Source organism: Notothenia coriiceps, unplaced genomic scaffold (assembly GCF_000735185.1).
Source record: "Notothenia coriiceps isolate Sejong01 unplaced genomic scaffold, NC01 NC01_scaffold00008341, whole genome shotgun sequence".
Lineage (NCBI taxonomy): Eukaryota > Metazoa > Chordata > Actinopteri > Perciformes > Nototheniidae > Notothenia > Notothenia coriiceps.
Genome location: NW_011341042.1, coordinates 201,586 through 220,848, shown reverse-complemented (window position 1 = coordinate 220,848; position 19,263 = coordinate 201,586). Strand labels below are relative to the sequence as shown.

Genomic DNA, 19,263 nt, shown 5'->3' with positions numbered 1-19,263 from the left:
AAAAAATGAAGAAAAAAAAAATTCCAGAAAATCAGCATTTATTTTAAGAATTATGTTGCAAATGATGGTGGAAAATAAGTATTTGGTCACCTACAAACAAACAAGATTTCTGGCTCTCACAGACCTGTAACTTCTTCTTTAAGAGCCTCCTCTGTCCTCCACTTGTTAACTGTATTAATGGCACCTGTTTGAACTCGTTATCAGTATAAAAGACACCTGTCCACAACCTCAAACAGTCACACTCCAAACTCCACTATGGCCAAGACCAAAGAGCTGTCAAAGGACACCAGAAACAAAAATTGTAGACCTGCACCAGGCTGGGAAGACTGAATCTGCAATAGGTAAGCAGCTTGGTGTGAAGAAATCAACTGTGGGAGCAATTATTAGAAAATGGAAGACATACAAGACCATTGATAATCTCCCTCGATTTGGGGCTCCACGCAAGATCTCACCCTGTGGGGTCAAAATGATCACAAGAAACGGTGAGCAAAAATCCCAGAACCACACGGGGGGACCTAGTCAACGACCTGCAGAGAGCTGGGACCAAAGTAACAAAGGCTACCATCAGTAACACACTACGCCGCCAGGGACTAAAATCCTGCAGTGCCAGACGTGTCCCCCTGCTTAAGCCAGTACATGTCCAGGCCCGTCTGAAGTTTGCTAGAGAGCATTTAGATGATCCAGAAGAGGATTGGGAGAATGTCATATGGTCAGATGAAACCAAAATATAACTTTTTGGTTAAAAACTCAACTAGACGTGTTTGGAGGAGAAAGAATGCTGAGTTGCATCCAAAGAACACCATACCTAGTGTGAAACATGGGGGTGGAAACATTCATGCTTTGGGGCTGTTTTTCTGCAAAGGGACCAGGACAACTGATCCGTGTAAAGGAAAGAATGAATGGGGCCATGTATCGTGAGATTTTGAGTGACAACCTCCTTCCATCAGCAAGGGCATTGAAGATGAAACGTGGCTGGGTCTTTCAGCATGACAATGATCCCAAACACACCGCCCGGGCAACGAAGGAGTGGCTTCGTAAGAAGCATTTCAAGGTCCTGGAGTGGCCTAGCCAGTCTCCAGATCTCAACCCCATAGAAAATCTTTGGAGGGAGTTGGAAGTCTGTGTTGCCCAGCAACAGCCCCAAAACATCACTGCTCTAGAGGAGATCTGCATGGAGGAATGGACCAAAATACCAGCAACAGTGTGTGAAAACCTTGTGAAGACTTACAGAAAACGTTTGACCTCTGTCATTGCCAATAAAGGGTATATAACAAAGTATTGAGATGAACTTTGGTTATTGACCAAATACTTATTTTCCACCATAATTTGCAAATAAATTCTTTAAAAATCAGACAATGTGATTTTCTGGATTTTTTTTCTTCTCATTTTTTCTCTCATAGTTGAGGTATACCTAGGATGAAAATTACAGGCCTCTCTCATCTTTTTAAGTGGGAGAACTTGCACAATTGGTGGCTGACTAAATACTTTTTTGCCCCACTGTATTCCTCTCTAGAAATCTTGCCATTCCAATTTGATAATGCAGTTGATATATGCATTTTCACAGTCTCTCCAGCACACTGGGGAGTTACAATCTTAGTGTGTAAAAACAACCTCATCAGCGTTTTCAACTAAACTCCCTCATGCAGTGATGCATCCATACAGAGTGGTGTAGAAATGAGTCCTAAAACACGGAAATTATTAAGCATTTCAGTCCTTCTGGTTTGCTCACCTTGAAGTCAATGTTTTTTTGAATGGGTTTTTGCTTAAATACCTGAACAAATAAATGTTAAAGTTGTGTTCTACAACATAAAATATGCAAGTTAAAGGTTTTACACATCTTTACAAAATGGCCTTTCCTCACCCCGAACACAAGTTTACCATTCGCTTAGTGGCGATGACGTGAAGTCAGTGGGCCATAATGTAGTTCCTTTATAGCCTAACGTTAGCATTTGCGCTTCATCTTCTATAAAAGAGACCTTGCAATGGTAGCTTCCAGGTCTGCCTACAAAAACACACAATCCCTGCACCACTCTACTGTATGTTGCCCATTCTTCTGCAGATGTCGTTATCCCTCCCATCTTATCCCAGTTAACTCCTCTCCATCTTCCTCCTCCCCCCCCCCTGCAGCTGCACCTGCCTCTGAACTCTCCGCTGGCGGGCAGCGAGCTGACCAAGGAGCCCTTCCGCTGGGACCAGCGTCTGTTTGCGTTGGTGCTGCGGCTGCCAGGAGCTTCCACACCGGACACGGAGCAGCTCGGCAGCGTCCCCACAGACGAGTCCGCCATCACCCAGATGTGTGAAGTCACCGGAGGTTCGCCTTTCTCCTACTCACTCTAACATCTGTCCTGTATTTCCCACCAGCAGTTAGTTTCAGATTAGGGTTATTCTTTTACACTCATAATTCATTATTAGCTAAACACCTTCTTTAACTGTGCAATTCATCATTAGTATCTTTATTAATACTTATTAACAAATATCGCAAAAATAAATAAATATTGTAAAATACACATTTTGACATACTGTAGGAGCCAGGAATGTCAGAGTTGGGACTTCTGACGTATGATTTATTGGGTTTTTTAAATGTTTAAATGTTGGCATTGTTTATAATATTATAACGTATTATTTCTGCATCAAATATGGGTGGGATCAGTTGGGTCACATGGGTATGGGCAACACCTCATTAAAGCAATATTTGTTCAATGCATTTTTGGATACCAGACTTCATTTTTGCTAGCGCAAACATACTATTGCTGTTTTATATTGAAGGATGTGCACATATGTTTTTTTATTGATCTTTTTATTGCACATTTTTAATATTACTTATTTCTTCTTTAATAAATATGTTCTATTCTATTTTTGTTTTATCTTTTATTTAACATTTTCGCTTTAAACTTTTATGTTTATATTTAATTCCATTTTTTTTCCACTTTATTTCTTTATATTTGTATATTTTATTCTAAAATGCAGCAACTGACACAAAACCCTATTCCCCCCAGGATAAAGGCATTCTGATTCTCATGATTGTTCCTGCTGTTTCCCTCAGGGCGGTCGTACTGTGTGCGGACTCAGAGGATGTTGAACCAGTGTCTGGAGTCTCTGGTCCAAAAGGTTCAAAGCGGTGTCGTCATTAACTTTGAGAAGACAGGGCCGGATCCGCCTCTCATTGGTGAAGGTGAGTAAAACACTGAAAGGGCGCAACCACTTCAACTCTGAATTTCCCTCTTGACATTGTTATGAATAAACAAATATTTCAGGTTGACATTCAGATTCTAAACCAACATTTGAAGGCTGCGCAGCCTTTTATTTTTTGCATGTCATTCTTTTTAACCCTCCTGTTGTCTTCGGGTCAAATCTGACCGATTTACTACTTTCATCAACCATAACTTTTTTGTTTTACATTCGATTGCATTAAGGCTTTATGATATCCCAGTAGACATTTGAACATATAAAATTGCTGATCACCACTTTCATTGAATTTTGGATGATGTTGTCGACTTTTTAACACCCATGGTGTTCCCGGTCAAAAATGTCCGCCATAAAGAAAAGGAATTAGTAACCATCCGGGTCAGATAAAACACACACACAAACAGTAATCTGATACAATATATTTACAGTTTGGAAGGGTGTTAAATGAAATTTGGTGATGATTAATGGTTTTTGTGTTAATGTAATAGCAGTTAAAACAAGACCACACCACACACACACACACACACACACACACACACACACACACACACACACACACACACACACAGAACAATTTCACACATTTCCCCCCCTTATGTGCCCATCCCCCCACCTGGCACACGCAATACATGTTCAGTGACTATTCTTTGTATATTTACTGCAGTTTTTCATGTATACCAGTAGTCTGATACAATATTTACAGTTTGTAAGGGTGTTAAATTAAATTTGGTATTGATTAATGGTTTTTGTGTTAATGTAAAAGCAGTTAAAACAGGACCGGTCAAATTTGACCGCGAACGCCAAAGTAAGGGGGGGGGGGAACAAAGACAATAGGAGGGTTAAACCAGAATTTCTCCACAGTTGCAGAAAAAGACAAGGCTAATAGTATTGGATTCATACTATCTAATATAAATAGATGCTAACTGTAGCTGCGTAGGACTGTTTACTACTGTGATCAGAACATTTTCAAAGACTTTAAAGCTTTTGTGTGAATATTAAATACAAACATTCTCAACATCTTTCATCCAACAATATATCCTGCGTCAATTCATACTGTCATCCAAAAGCATTTAAAAAAACACTAAAAAGGGACGCCTGTATTAAAGGCACTATCATCACATTTATATCACCACAACAACAACAACAATGTGATGACATTATAAAATACGACGACAGGCTTGCAAAGCCTAATTGGAAAACTTTAATAGAATCCTTCAATAAATCAAGATACATGAAGTACAGCTCTACACACAAACTTATGTATATGAAGAACTGTAAACACAGAAGCAGTGATGACATTTTGATAAACAGAAACGTTTCCAGTCAAGTGCATAAAACAGGAGTTTCTGAACAATTCATCTCATCACATTTTAAGGTTAGAGCAAGGACACCGTGGGGAGAAAGGTGAAAGCAGAAGAGAATCTTCTTATCTTCTATCCCCACAGTGCAGTTCACCACTAAAAGGAGAACTGAATGCATTTTCTACACCAACCAAACATAGAGGAGTATACAAATATGGCTAGGGGAAGAAATGTTGTGAGATAACGAGTCACACATTATTCTACTGGTAGAAGAAGAGTTATATGTTCTTGCTTAAAAACTGTACTGTAAGGTACATCAGAGGTTTAGAAAACATTTTGGAAGTAATTAGAGCGTATTCACTTTCATGGGAATGATAGGCAAGAACACAGAAATACTTTGTTCTTCAAGAAAAAGTCCCAACCTGTTATTTCCTCTAAAACCAAAAACGGACTTATGGATATCAGGGCTTGTTCTCCAATTCAGAACAACTGTTTGCATGATTTGTTAGAGAAATGTATTCTCCCTTATATGATATATGTTTTTGTATTTAAAGAGAACTCCACAGAGCCAAGTCGTCCCGTGTCTTCCTTCAGCGCTCAGCCGTGGCACAGCTGCCACAAACTCATCTACGTGAGACCAAACCCCAAGACGGGGGTCCCGGTCGGGCACTGGCCCATCCCAGAGTCCTTCTGGCCCGACCAGAACTCTCCCAACCTGGTGAGCAGAGAGATGCTTAAAAATAAAATGTTTGCACCCACTTCCCTGTTTTCATCTGCAGGTAACCTCTGTGTTAATATGTTCTACACAAACGTTCTCTTCTCTCCGTTATTTGTTCTTCTTTCTTAATGATCAGTCCTCTCATTCTCTCTGCCTAATATTAGTCATAACTTACTGACTTTGCGGCAGTAGCTCAGTTTGTAGTGACTTGGGAACTGGAGGGTTGTTGGTTCAAGTCCCAATCAGACCGAGTGTTGAGTGTGGCTAGGGAGGTCCCTAAGTGTGTGTTTGTGTGTTCGGACCCTTTGTGTGGGATGTCATGTTCAAATAACAACACGGCTAAAATTGGGGATTTAAAAAAGCATGTTTTCTTCTTCGTTCAGCAAATATAAACAAGTGTCTTGCTCATCAGTCCAAACTCACCCTGTGATCCTAACTATCTGATGCTTTTACAAAGAAGCCTCACGGAGACCATTCCTCAGATAATGATGTTATGTTTAACGACTTCTTCAATGAACTCCATCCCCTGCCCGCAGCCCCCCCGCTCTGCTCATCCTGTGGTGCGGTTCTCCTGTGTGGACTGCGAGCCCATGGTGATCGACAAGCTTCCCTTTGACAAGTACGAGCTGGAGCCCTCCCCCCTCACCCAGTTCATCCTGGAGAGGAAGTCTCCTCACATGTGCTGGCAGGTATGGCAGATGTTCACACTCACTAAACAATGAGGTTTCTCGCTTTATTTATCATATATTTCCACCTTTTGGTAGTTTTGAATTAGTGATTGAGCCTCACTTATTGATAGGGCTGCAAATACCAGATTACTTTAATTATTGATTTATCTGCATTTTTTCTTTTTAGATAACTTGGTCTACAAAATGTAAAAAATACAAAATAGTGAAAAATGTCCATCTTAGCTTGTTGTCTTTAAATGTGTTTTTTCCCCAAACACATTCAGTTTATTATGATATAAAAGCAGGCAATCTCTATTTCAGAGGCTGAAAACATAATTTTCTGCCATTTTTGCATGAAAAATTACTTTAATGATGAATTGTTTATCTAAATAGTTAGTGGCTATTATCTGTCGATCCTCTAGTTAATCAGCCTACAAATCGTTGCAGTTCTACTTACGAAGTTTGGACAAGTTAAATACAGAAGACCCAATAACAAAAACGGTATATTCATATTTTTGTCTCCTCAGGTGTTTGTTAGCAGCAGCGGGAAGCCCAGTGAGATGGGACAGCCTTTCGGCTACCTCAAAGCCAGCACCACTCTCACCTGTGTCAACCTGTTCGTCATGCCGTTCAACTACCCCGTGCTGCTCCCCCTGCTCGGTAAGACACATGGCCGCAAACAGCTCCTCTAAAGTGGCCTCAAAACTTCTAGGTCACTAGGTCTGAGCTTATTTTACATTTAAACATTTCTTTCTGGGTCATTTCTTCATCTGAAACCTTTTTAACACACTCATCTTTAGCTATAAACACTAACATATATAGTCTAACAAGAGCTACACTCATAAACTATTATTCCATAGCTTATAAAAACATTTGCCCTCTTCAAAAGAGTTTTATGGTAAAATAACAACTCACTTTATGATCAAATACTTTTCTTTAACATATCAAAAAAAGAAGGGGGGGGAATGTCACATACAAAGCAATGCACAGGGGCTGCAATAATACTAACATACCAACAACATTAAAATAAAGAGAAAAGTAAATGTAATGCAAGCAATGTACAGATTACCATTGACTATAGCCCTTTATAATCATTTATTTTATTTTAACCAAAAACCATAAAAGTCTGTTTTTTTATTCAAGAAATGCATATTTTGGTTAACTGAACTAATGAAAGTCAAAATTAGAGCAACAATTAACATAAGGTTGTGTAATATTATTTTCGGAGTAATGGGAGTGTTTTGAGCTGATGAGTGTACAGCAGCAGGATGTGCAGGTGGATGGCTGACTCCTCCTTTGTGTCTCCTTCCAGATGATTTATTCAAAGTGCACAAACTAAAACCAAACCTGAAGTGGAGACAGTCGTTCGAGATGTACCTGAAGACAATGCCTCCATACTTCCTCTTGGTAAACCCCCTACACTGCCTTCAGTAACAGTGCACTGCATGGCTTTGTATTGTTCTAACTAACCATAATGTCCTCTTGCTATCTTCTGACAGCCCTTAAAGAAGGCGCTGAGGATGATGGGTGCCCCTAATCTCATTGCAGACACTATGGACTGCGGCCTGAGTTACAGTGTCATCTCTTACCTGAAGAAGCTCAGCCAGCAGGTACACACTTTGAGTTGTTCATTATTTATAGTATATAAATATATGTGTAAATATTCAAATTGGAAGTTTAACTACTAGTTTATACATAAAGTATTTATATATAATAAATAAAGTATCCTACGGTCATATTTTATTAGTAGTAGCTTGGTCTATTATGTTGTATTCTATAAATATATATCTTTCTAAGGTAGAAATGTATATACTTACTATTTATTTTATATTTAAACTAATTTAGAGCCACATGAGTAATCAAAATGTTATCGAAATCTCAATTTTAACTTTAAATTGTTAAATGCTAACAGTTAAAATAAAATTTTGTAGGAAATATTGTAACAAATTGTATTCTACAGAATTAACCCATATCTTTTTGGGTACAGACCCTCTTAAAAAATCACACCACGATCCTTTTCATATATTTTTCAATGATGATCACAATAATGATGCAATATGATCAATCTCTCCAATATCGTGAATTATAGCGCAATTGCAAAAGCAGTAAAAAATAAACGCAGATAGCTATTCCTTCCAAAATGTGCAGCACTAAACATGTGCAATCCCATGTTAACCAGCTGCTGCTTTTACAAAATGAATTTCCCAGTTTGGGATCAATAAGGTACATGTAGTCAAGGTAAAGATAATCCATGAAGAAGAATCAACATAGGAAGGTGAACCCCAGCATGCTTTGCTGTGTTCCTGCTCTAAGAAATGTTCCTGTTTTGTTGGTCCAAAGGCAAAGATGGAATCAGATCGTCTCATCGTGTCTGTGGGGAAGAAGGCTCCCCAGGAAACAGGCATCAAGGTGAAGAACCACTCCACCACGCTCTCTCTGGCCCACCGGCGGGACTTCCAGCAGCTGCTGCAGGGCATCACCGGGGAGGGCCCGCTGCGCCTGGCCGACATGAACTTCAAAGAGTTCGCTGGCTTCCAGATCGCCCTGCTCAACAAGGTAGGGTTTTTTAAATGCACCACTTAGTGTTGAGGGGCAAGTCCAGTGTTTGCTGGAGGTCTTTTTCTGACGAGATATGCTGATGTGTTCACAGGATCTCAAACCTCAAGCTTATCGAAATGCGTACGACATCCCGAGGCGGAATCTTCTGGATCAACTCACGAGGATGCGCTCCAACTTGCTGCGGACGTCGCAAAAACTGATCCGAGGGCAAGACGAAGGTAATCACACTGGAAAGAAGGGTTCCCAACCATAATTACAAATCTTAAAATGCATTTATCAACCTAAAAACATGGCCTTATCTGGTTTGAAATAAAATATTTTAAAGTCTGAAAAATGCTAACACATAAGCAGAGGGAATCGTTCTTTGTGACATTGCAATCAAGAATCCTCAAATAGCTGGTTATAGGCTCATTTTAAAAATAATGACTGAATGCATTAACAGATGTATATTGTGAAACCAACAGCTATCATATTTTGATTCTTATTTGCAGCAATGAAATATTGTATATATCTAAAAATGTTGGTCAAATTTCTCAAAAATTGCAAATAAATGGTGTTTGTTTCATCATTTTCTTGTGATAGTGTACAATCCTACAATTAATTGCAATCTTAAAATATTCACAGTTGGCTTTGCAATGCAGTTGCTTCGTCAATTGAAATTATATTAACCCCAATTTACAAATACCGCATATACAGTACTAAGTTAGTACTAATAATACTCCCTGTGGTTGTCAGACTATCTGCACAGTATCCCGGTGGCTCAGATGGGAAACTATCAGGAGTATCTCAAAATGATGCCGTCTCCTCTGAGAGAGATCGACCCCGACCAACCTAAGCGCCTGCACACATTCGGGAATCCTTTCAAGCAAGACAAGAAGGTACAAATACATCACTGCAAAAATACTGCCTCAAACCTCTTACCATAAGGTGCATATTCATTAAATATTGAATCCCTTCTTACTTTTTTGTTTGTTTTCCTGCATGTTTATCCAAGGGGATGATGATCGACGAGGCAGATGAGTTCGTTGCGGGCCCTCAAAGCAAGAAAAGAGGAAATTCCAACGATTCCAACTCGAGTACGACGATGAAGAGGAGGCGGAGCATGTCCCCGTTACTGCGGCGACCGCAAACTCCACCAGTGAACAACAACCACGTGCCGGCAGGGAAGAGTTCTGCTGCTGTTCTAGGGCAGCAGAACCTCATAAAACCCATCCCACTGCACAAAGGTGAGATGTACATGAGACTATATTTTAGACCCGAAAGTAAGCATCGCAAGGGCTCCCGCGACAAAAAACAATGGGATTTTAGATTATTTAAGAAAATATACTTTGTAGCAAACTCACATTAATGATACTTACACTTTTTGTTCAGCAGGATAATCTCCACATATTAACACCACTTTTATAAAAGTTGAAGCTTAAATCCAATCACTAGAAGTAAAAAGCTAACGCTACAGCTATAACGCTATAATCATGTCACATGAAATAGCGTTACCACCGCTAAGCTAAAGGTGGCTAATGTTCGGCGTGATTACGTTTAGTGGTTTCATTTAGCCACTCGTTAGCATTATCATGATTCATAAGAGCTTCATGTTGTCTCCAACAAAACATGGCCATTTTGTAAACTTGTGTTAACCACAGACCTTATTTTTATCCAAAAGATAATTAAAAAACATTGACTTCAAGACAATGGACTGGAAGGGCCAAAATGCTAGCTCATTCCCTCGTTTCAGAACTCATTCCTGCACCACTCACACATGTCTTACCCCTGTAGGACAGGATGACAACAACATGTTGGTCGCTGAGAGTAACGGTGACGGGGAGCCAGAGTCGGGAGGGATCTGGCCCGCAGAGGTGGACGCTGTAGCTGAGACCCCTTCGTCTCCACTGAGCCTCGAGGAGAAGATGGAGCCAGGGGCAGCAGACGAGACGGAGGACATAGACATGATGGAGGACAGACTAGAGGACAGACTAGAGGGCAGACTAGAGGACAGACTAGAGGGCAGACTAGAGGACAGACTAGAGGGCAGACTAGAGGGCAGACTAGAGGACAGACTAGAGGACAGACTAGAGGAAGACAGTCTAGATGAGGAGGTGGAGAGACTCAACTGTGACCGACTGAGCCCCCAGAGCCAGATGGAAGACCCTGAAGAGGACCCTGAAGCGGACCCCGAGACGCTGGAGCCCATCTTCATCGCCCCGCTGGACGGCAGCCAGGCGGAGCTGAAGAGTCAGATCATCAAGGAGGTCCGCAAACCTGGGAGAAGTGAGTGTGACCAGCGCTGCATTACATTAAGATTATTGTAATGTGATAACGTGGGGGTCATAGGTCATAGTGGCAAGCTCTTCACTGCTCTGTGCTTTTCTTTCTCAGACCATGAATCAATACTCGGTCTACTGCAGCAGGTGAAAGGACCAGTGGATGTTCAGAAGTACTTCATCCAACACGCTATCAGAGAGGCCGTCAGGTAAGACACAATAACTCATTTTAGAATTAGTAGTATACGGGAAAGTCAATCAGATGAATGAAAAATGTTGCCACCTTTTTATATCAGGGGTGTCCAAACTACATTTTGAATCGGCCCTCAGCAAGTGGCCCACAAATGAAAATTGTGGTTTTCTTATATTGTACTTCTTAAATATATATGTACACATATATTACACAGTCGTATTCGTGTGTTAATAAGCCCACTTTTCAAATAGATTCAGTCAATTCATGTTGAAAACATTTTCTAACAAATCTTAAAAAAGCCCAATAACTTATTTACATAACAGTCTTGAAATAGACCCTTCATATTTAATCTTATTATAATCACTGTGAGGCTTCTGTTTTAAGGAATGAGCTGCCAACGAGATAAATGAAACCCCATAGAGAGCTGTGATGTAGGCTGTTTTTATCTTAAAGCATACTCATGTATCAAGCCTAATTTACCTACATTCTGCTAACTTATAACTTAACTTACGAGGAAATATACCCCAGCTCTATAAGAGGCCCAGCCCTTCGTATATCTTTCTGTATGTGGCCCTCGGTGAAAAAAGTTTGGACACCCCTGTTTTATATGGATGTCCAATAAGAGTTGATGGTAACGGAAGTTGATTGAAGCAATACCTTGAGTGTGCGCTACATTGCCCTAGAAAGCAGAATGCTTCCTGTTGACTTAGTTTGGTGCAAGTAAGACATTCAAGCTATTTCAGCTTCGGTTTCATCGGGTAGCCAGGGAGTGCCATGCATAAATTCATTGTGTAAATACAAAAATAAACCTTGAAAAACAACCCAGAACTTCCTTGTTCTGTTGATGTCTATTGCAAAATGAATGTCAGATATTCAGCTACTTTTGTCGGAGATGGGCATGTGAAACTTGCATGCAATGCATTCTGGTACATGTAGGCACTACCAACACAGCTCTGCAATCAGGAGAAATCAGCTATTTTGCTCAATACAACACTAAAAAATGAATGTTTTGATTCAATTGATTATATTAGCCATCAACCATTATTGGACATCTACTTACAGATGGCAAATTGTCCATTTAGATTATAAAAATAATCCTGTCACTTGCAGGTTCATCATTTTGACATGTACCAGTGCGATATGTATTGTCCTTGAAGCAGGTTCAATGAATCAAGTTTGTAAGTGTGCTCCCTTTGTTTCCTGCTTGTTTTCTAACTCCCTTGCCCTCTCTGGCAGGTTTAAGAAGCGGGTTCTGATCCAGCAGCTGGAGACGTCCCTCGCTGAGCTGGGACAGAAGCAAGCGCCCACCCCAGAGCTTCCCAATGATAACGGCAGCAGTTAGTGATGAAGACCCATTTACTTTGTTAGTAAAAAGGGGAATAAAGCTCTTATCTTGTTGACCATTTCACTCACAGCAATAGAGACGTCCCTGTCGACTGGGCATCAAGAAGACAGATTGAGGAACTGGGGGTTCAGCGGGGTGGGGGTTGATAGGAATCCCTCCCACTCTACATGTGCTGAGAGTAATGGATCCACTGAGGATGAGGAGAGACTTAAAGTGTAATCCTCTTCATACTGACTGACAGATGCCTTAAACATCCATATGGCTTTTGTCTGTACACACACACACACACACACACACACACACACACACACACACACACACACAAACCGTCAGGCAATAAGCCGTGAGATCCTCCCAATGGCAGAGCAAGGGATGGACAGCTACATTCCAGTTATTGTTATTTTTTAGAAAAAACTGTCCTTTTTTCAGCTGGTCTGAAAAAGCAACTTTTTTTCTAAATAATCAAATGTTTTGCAATCATGGCTAACAGCTCCACCTCGTACCTCCAGTTTCATATTGGCAGAAAGACTCACTGATGCTTTTTTAACAAATACATACCTTTACCAAATGCTGATACCAATCTGCGCCAGGATAAGCGTGGGCGATATGGATACAGATCTATGAGCCTATGTTTTATGTTGCATTAGCAAGATATATCGTGATATATATATCACATATTTTCTGGCCATTCAATTATATAACCCACATATTTTGAGAGTTATATACAAAATGTTATATCCTGACTCATGGTATGTTTTGTCATATCGCCAAACCTAAATTAACACGTAAATAAAACTCCTTAATCTAATGAATAGGCTTTATAAAATTGGATCCATTTTGTTACTAAATTGACAGTTGTATTGACACAATTTCCACACACTAGTGTTTTAAGGCTCAAATTGATGAACGCCAATAGTATAAAGATGAATCAGCATTTGCACCGGACATGTCCACTATACTTTTGTGTTCTCATTAATATCTTAGTACCTGCCATTACAGCAATAGGACATGAGGTCAGTGAACGCATCTGTCGGTGTCCATTCAGTTTACCTCTCCCACGGAGTCCACACATTTCTTCCACAAACGCTCCATTGATTGCCAGAATTCAAACGGTCCCAGTGCTCAGTCACCTGTTGGGAATTGTAACAGCTGGTGAATTCGCCCTGCTTTCTACATCAACACAAGTTGGCGCTCCTCCTTTTTTTCTTTTCTTGTTTTTACGACAGATGTACACTACTTTTTAATGTTCATAAGGAATATAGATTATTTTTGTGAATTTGTTTATTTCAGAGTATAAGAAATATTTTGAATGAAATGTTTAAAGCCAATTTTTTAAACTGTTAAATATATAAAACCATTTTTTTTACAAAACAAAGAATAAACCAGATAGAATGGTATCTCCCGTTGTGTGTCTGTTTATTTCTACCTCGTCTGAAAGCATAAAATGCAGAAACAGCTTCACATCTTGCATTATTAACAAATGTTTGTTTCATAAATGTAACGCAGCCGCTCCTCGGTAAAACTCTACATGAACCTTAATTTGTTTTCCTTTTGGGCTTTAGATCATTTTAAACTATGTAACTTACTGTCCAACAGAAGAGTGACTTGTTTTTATTGTATTTGAATGATTCAAATCTAAAAAGAAAAACCGATTTGAAGATTTACATTTATTTCTTCCTATATTGTTATTTAAGAAAAAAAAGCAAAAATGCCTTTCCACAATATTCAGAACAAAAATAAGTCCTTTGGCAACAGTTTCATCTGTATTTCATTAGATTGATCCGTATTTCAAAAATAAACTGCCTATGTTATTATTTAAACAGAGTTAAAGTCACCGCAAATGAGGGGTACATTGACATAAAATACCTNGGGCCGGATCGGGTCTGGTGGGTTTTGATTGTTTTAATGTGATTGTGTGTGTAGAGCTATCCTGAAGTACCTTACTTAGCTTTTTGAGGCATTTTTGTGTCACTGTCTGCTTACAGGAATCGTCTTTCTGAGGGTGAGCGATATGTTCATAATAATCCAGACATTGCACAATCACGCACAATTTTCAGACAAGACGATGAACAATTGTCGCAATTGAGGAACCACTGACGTACCGATACATCTTGTAACGTATTAGGCAGCTATTACACTACAAGTTTTGTTTACTCATGACTGGTGATTTTAATGCAGACATAATCTGCTAGGACTACTAGCTCATCATCTGGCGTGACTGACCATCAAGTTAATAACATCATGTATTTAGCGCCTCCAGCAAAATATGGTACGCAGGATAGTTTAAAAGGCCGCATATTCTATCATAAAGGCCGACGTGCGTGTATAATCCCCGCCATTTTTCCACCAAGTTGATTATGGTCGAAAAAAGTTGAACTCTTGTTGTCCATTGACGTGACGTCATCTATTGCTCGTCGCATCACAGAATGTAGAAACAAACACCTTTGTATTAGAGTGAATCGTGTGGAGCTCACACGTTCACTCGTATACAGGTTGTTTACATTCTGTGATGCGCGAGCTGATGCGTGCACGTCAAGAGAGTAACTTTTTTCCCCCTCAACTTTTGTGTGGAAAAAATGCGGGGATTATGCGGCCTTTTGATAAATATGCGGCCTTTTAAAATCGCTGGCGCATTTTGCTGGAGGGGTCTTAAATAAGAGGTTAAAAGAGACAAAAGATGATGGAGCAATAGTCTCAATAAAGATTAGTAAAAATCACCAGTCATTGGTAAACAACTTGAAGAATAGGCTTTAAAAATGGTTGCAAGATGTATAGGACAGGTAGCGGTTGGGCAATTGGACAATTCATCGTCTTTCTGCAATCTGTTGCTGAAAGTGGCAAGTGTATAAAATATTTCAAATATCGCTAACCTCAGAAGAGGTTCCTGTTTCAGGTATCAAGTGCACAATATTGCCTTCAAAAAAGCTGTAATGGTTCTACTTCAGGAATATTCTCTTCTTCACCACTTCAACATTATGAACCTCTTAATCCCCACGACCGTATCGGGGCCCGAAATCGCGCTAATTTGGCAGGAAACAACGTCAAGGAACCTTAATATTTAATAAACTATGAATATTTTGTATCCATATCACGGGAAAAAATTCATTTGAACTGATCTTTTCCTTTTTTTTCTCCAAAAAAACAGCACAATGCTAACATTGACCCAATGAATTAGCCCCAGCGAAAGCCGAAAAAATGCTTAACCCTATTTACGCAACGCGATAATCACTCCTAGCTCCCCTTATTACTTATCCTAGGTGCACATCCCAACAGCATCTTTTATGGTCACAAGGAGACATAGAATGTAACGGTGCCCACATCAGGAACTGAAAGATATCAAACTCCGCGACGTTATCAACAAGAAAGCGTACATCCCAAACACAAGTGGGGTCAGGTAGCACACAACGCAACATGGGCTTACCTTCGTCTTTGTCTGGTCTAAATTGGTCTTCAATGGCCATTAAAAACGATTAAAAACCGATGATGTAGTTAATCCATAGGTTAATATCCAATGTGACGTGTCCCCTTTCGAAATGTTCTGATAAATCTATAAGCAATAAAACTGCAATTCCGTTTTCAAATATCAGAGCAGGCCATTCCTACGCTCTGTAGCAAGATTGGACATACGCGAAGACGCCACCTTTTTTTTACATGAGTGTGTGCGGGACGATTTCCCCTTCAATTTATATTGACTCTAATGGTCAGAAAGAATGTCACATGTCCAAATCGAAGAAGGGGGGCCCAGAGATAAGGAAAATCCACCCCACAATGGCCCCGGAAGAGGGTTTTTTTTGCGTAAATCTGTATAAAAAAAGTCAAAACTATCCACTTGTTTTGCATAAATCTTGATACAGGTATTTATTATATGTTGTACTTGTTGATCCTAAAGCTTTTAGTCTACTATACACCATCATCCAAGGGTTAGGTTTTCACTATAAGTACGACATATTATTTGGACGGACAGCTATATTTTACAGTTTTTTAACATGTTCAATCTGAATTTTTTTTAAAATAAAAAAACATCTATACTTTGATTCGGACTTTTCTACATCCACACACAGGTTTGTCATGGACTTTGAGAAAAAAGATTATTAATTTAACCCTTTTAGAAGGAAGATATGGTCTTTTGTTCGCTGGAATGTCTTTTCGAGCCCTGAAACTTGAAAAACAGGCTCGGGGCTCTAGAGCAGGGGTATTTCAACTAAAATTCAACGAGGTCCAGTTAGAGAAAAATCTCCCTGCAAAGGTCCGGAACATCAAAAATGTCTAAGTTGCTTTATGATTACGTTGTGATATTGAAGTTAGCCTGTAGCTTTATCAACGTCTGCATGTAAATCAACAACTGACTGCCATCAAATAAAAAGTACAATTCCATAAAACAACAATATTTATTGTCAATTAACATTGGAACTATACAGATATCAGTAAAATACTGAGTTCTCTCGGGCTGGCATTTCAAAATAAATAGAGAAAAATAAATAAAATAGCTTTGAAAATTAGGTGCATCTTATATTTTAGATAAAATTACAAATAAAGTGTAGCAGCAGGCTGAGTTTCCCTTTTCGTTGTTACCGTTTCCACATCATGACTTAACAGTTTCAGACGCAAGATAATAGAACATATCAGTCTTCTTACACAGTTTTAAGTGTCTCTTTCCTTCCCTCTTATATTGCAGTCCCTCACTTCACTTTTCTTTTAATTCAGTGCGAGAATGAGTTCGAGCTTGTTCTGCAGGAGTTTAAATCTGGGCTGAAATTGTGTCAGCGGCCATTCCCATACACACATGCAGGTGCTCATTAGTTTGCCTCGTTAGCCTTCCCTGGAACCAATATTTAGTTTATTGGTTAGCCTCGGTTAGCCTGGTGGACTGGTATTGGGCTCTGAGACTGCTTATTTCTTGTGACCTCAGTTCTGACTTGAGAGGGAATGTTTGGTCAAACACTTTGTGTTTTGTCTCATAGTGGCGTTTTGGCACTTTTAATGAGCACCACGGTCTCTGAACAAATGAGACACACTGGCTCTGTGCTCCCAGTGGGCAGGATGAACATGAATGAGTCCACACACTCGGGGTTAAAAGCTCTGTTCTCACTGTCCACTTTCCTCTTCTTGGAAAGCGCCATGTGTAATTATTTGTCTCTCCCTGTCTGCCGCTAACACGCCTGTTCACACTCCTCTCCGCTTCTCTCCCTGTATCGCTAATTATTCTCTTCACACTTTCCTCTCCGCTTCTCTCTGCCGTGCTCTCGTCTCTTCTTCTGTGTTTCTCTCCCTGTATCGCTCACTCGTCTCTTTCGCCCCCTGTCGGCGGCGGTTAAAATAGAATCACTCCGTCAAAATTGAAATCCCCTATTAATGTATTGATTATAGGTCGGCGTCTGGATCCGGACCGCGGTCCGCCTGTTGCCGACCCCTGATCTAGAGTTTAGATTTAGAGATTTTTAGGGTCATCAGGATCAGCTGAACATACTTTGACTGACAAGACTCAACCTAATCAATCCAACCACTTAAAAGATTGCAGAGGGCCACCAAAATAACAGCCCTCCGGAAAGAAAGAGCCCAATTACAAAGTTGTCGTTCTATATCGGGATCAGGTCAATCACGTATCTTTGGACAGGAAATTATTACACGTTTTGGAAAGTAATGATGGTCAACATTTCCCCCCCATTGCCGATGTGTTCCCAGAATGTACTTGGTGTTGTTTAATCTGATAGGAATGATGGCTAGAACTACAAAAAGTTGAACCTGAGTTGTGATAAACTGGAATCATCATTCAATGCTACTCACAGTAGTGGTTTTAGTGATACATCTTGTATACCTGGCATCCCTATGTGTGTGCAGTGGTTCTAATTCCAGGACATATGGTGGTGATTGCTGCTCTGGGACACTCATTCCCATGATGGAAAATTTGAATGAAGAGGTGCTGATTAGCACACACACACAGACACACTCACTCTCTCTCACAACCATTCAAACAGCCCTAACTAATCCAGCCATGTGTGCCTGGGAGATAAGGTGCATCCTGCATACTCTTTCTACATACTCTCTCTCTTCCTCTTCCTTCTTCCTCTCCTCCCGCTCTGCCTTCGTCTCTGTCACTTTCTCTCTGGGAGAGTAGCACCTAATTCCCCCTAATTCCGTAATCCTGAGCAGGGCCACTGCACATACAGTCCGCAGTGACCAAGGCAGAACACAAAGCAGGGCCCAGATGATGGAGGATTTTTAAAGCCATTTCCTAAGCCAATATCAATGACCGGTGGGGGGAAATAAACAATAACAAGTTTATAAATCTTTCTTCCTGTGAGAATTTATTTAGCAGTTTCATGAATGCACGTCTGAATTGATCTTAAAATATACATAAAGCCTTTTTATAACCGTATTCATTCTAAAATCCAATAGGGGATATATAGAGAATGCTTAGGCTTAGCTAGATTGACACTAGTGTCAATGTGATACCTCAGTCTGACCAATGTGATCAGTCTGACCTCAAAATCATTTCTTTTAATTGTATTTCCCCAAAAAAAGAGGACGACATGAAATATTGTCTAAGCATCTTGCATACAACTGTCTAAAATTAGCATACATGTAAATGGAGCCAAGCTAGTTCAGGCACTCAAACTACAATAATAGATGTACACGTGAAATGCCTTAAGCCCCTGTCACACTGTCCCGAAATTGACACCCGATAGACACACGAATATGGAATTGTGAATTTCGCACGAAGATGGCCCCGAACCACACACGAAGGCAACATTTACATTACATTTAAGACATACAGCTGCAACGAAAGTAACACAAACAATTATGTTAAAGTATTATGATACTGTACTGATATTTTCCGACTTTGTTCTTTACTTTCTCCGTCTTTATATGTAGAAGATATTAAGTTTTCTTCGTCATGTTGTTTCCAGAGCAACAACAACTTCCTCGCCTTCAAAATACAGTGATGCAAATTAGCCGCTTTTCGGCGCCTCCCGCTTTTTTAACGCTGTTTTGGGTGACTTGTGTAATTCGTGGAGAACCGAAGAGTTTTCGTTT

At 40.0% G+C, this 19,263-nt stretch overlaps 1 protein-coding gene across 2 annotated transcripts in view; it reads left to right on the top strand.

Annotated features, from left to right (window-relative positions):
- ints6l (integrator complex subunit 6 like) overlaps positions 1-12,560 on the top strand; it is a 20,175-nt gene extending 7,615 nt beyond the window's left edge. For both annotated transcript variants that reach the window (XM_010770083.1, XM_010770084.1), the window contains 14 exons: positions 2,128-2,311; positions 3,044-3,172; positions 5,042-5,205; positions 5,742-5,894; positions 6,401-6,533; positions 7,186-7,280; positions 7,373-7,483; positions 8,214-8,429; positions 8,524-8,650; positions 9,168-9,310; positions 9,427-9,658; positions 10,206-10,697; positions 10,806-10,899; positions 12,120-12,560. In XM_010770083.1, coding sequence (XP_010768385.1) covers positions 2,128-2,311; positions 3,044-3,172; positions 5,042-5,205; positions 5,742-5,894; positions 6,401-6,533; positions 7,186-7,280; positions 7,373-7,483; positions 8,214-8,429; positions 8,524-8,650; positions 9,168-9,310; positions 9,427-9,658; positions 10,206-10,697; positions 10,806-10,899; positions 12,120-12,225 — 2,379 coding nt within the window. In that variant the 3' untranslated portion in view covers positions 12,226-12,560. The remainder of the gene's footprint in view (positions 1-2,127; positions 2,312-3,043; positions 3,173-5,041; positions 5,206-5,741; positions 5,895-6,400; positions 6,534-7,185; positions 7,281-7,372; positions 7,484-8,213; positions 8,430-8,523; positions 8,651-9,167; positions 9,311-9,426; positions 9,659-10,205; positions 10,698-10,805; positions 10,900-12,119) is intronic.
- Positions 12,561-19,263: the final 6,703 nt, after the last annotated feature.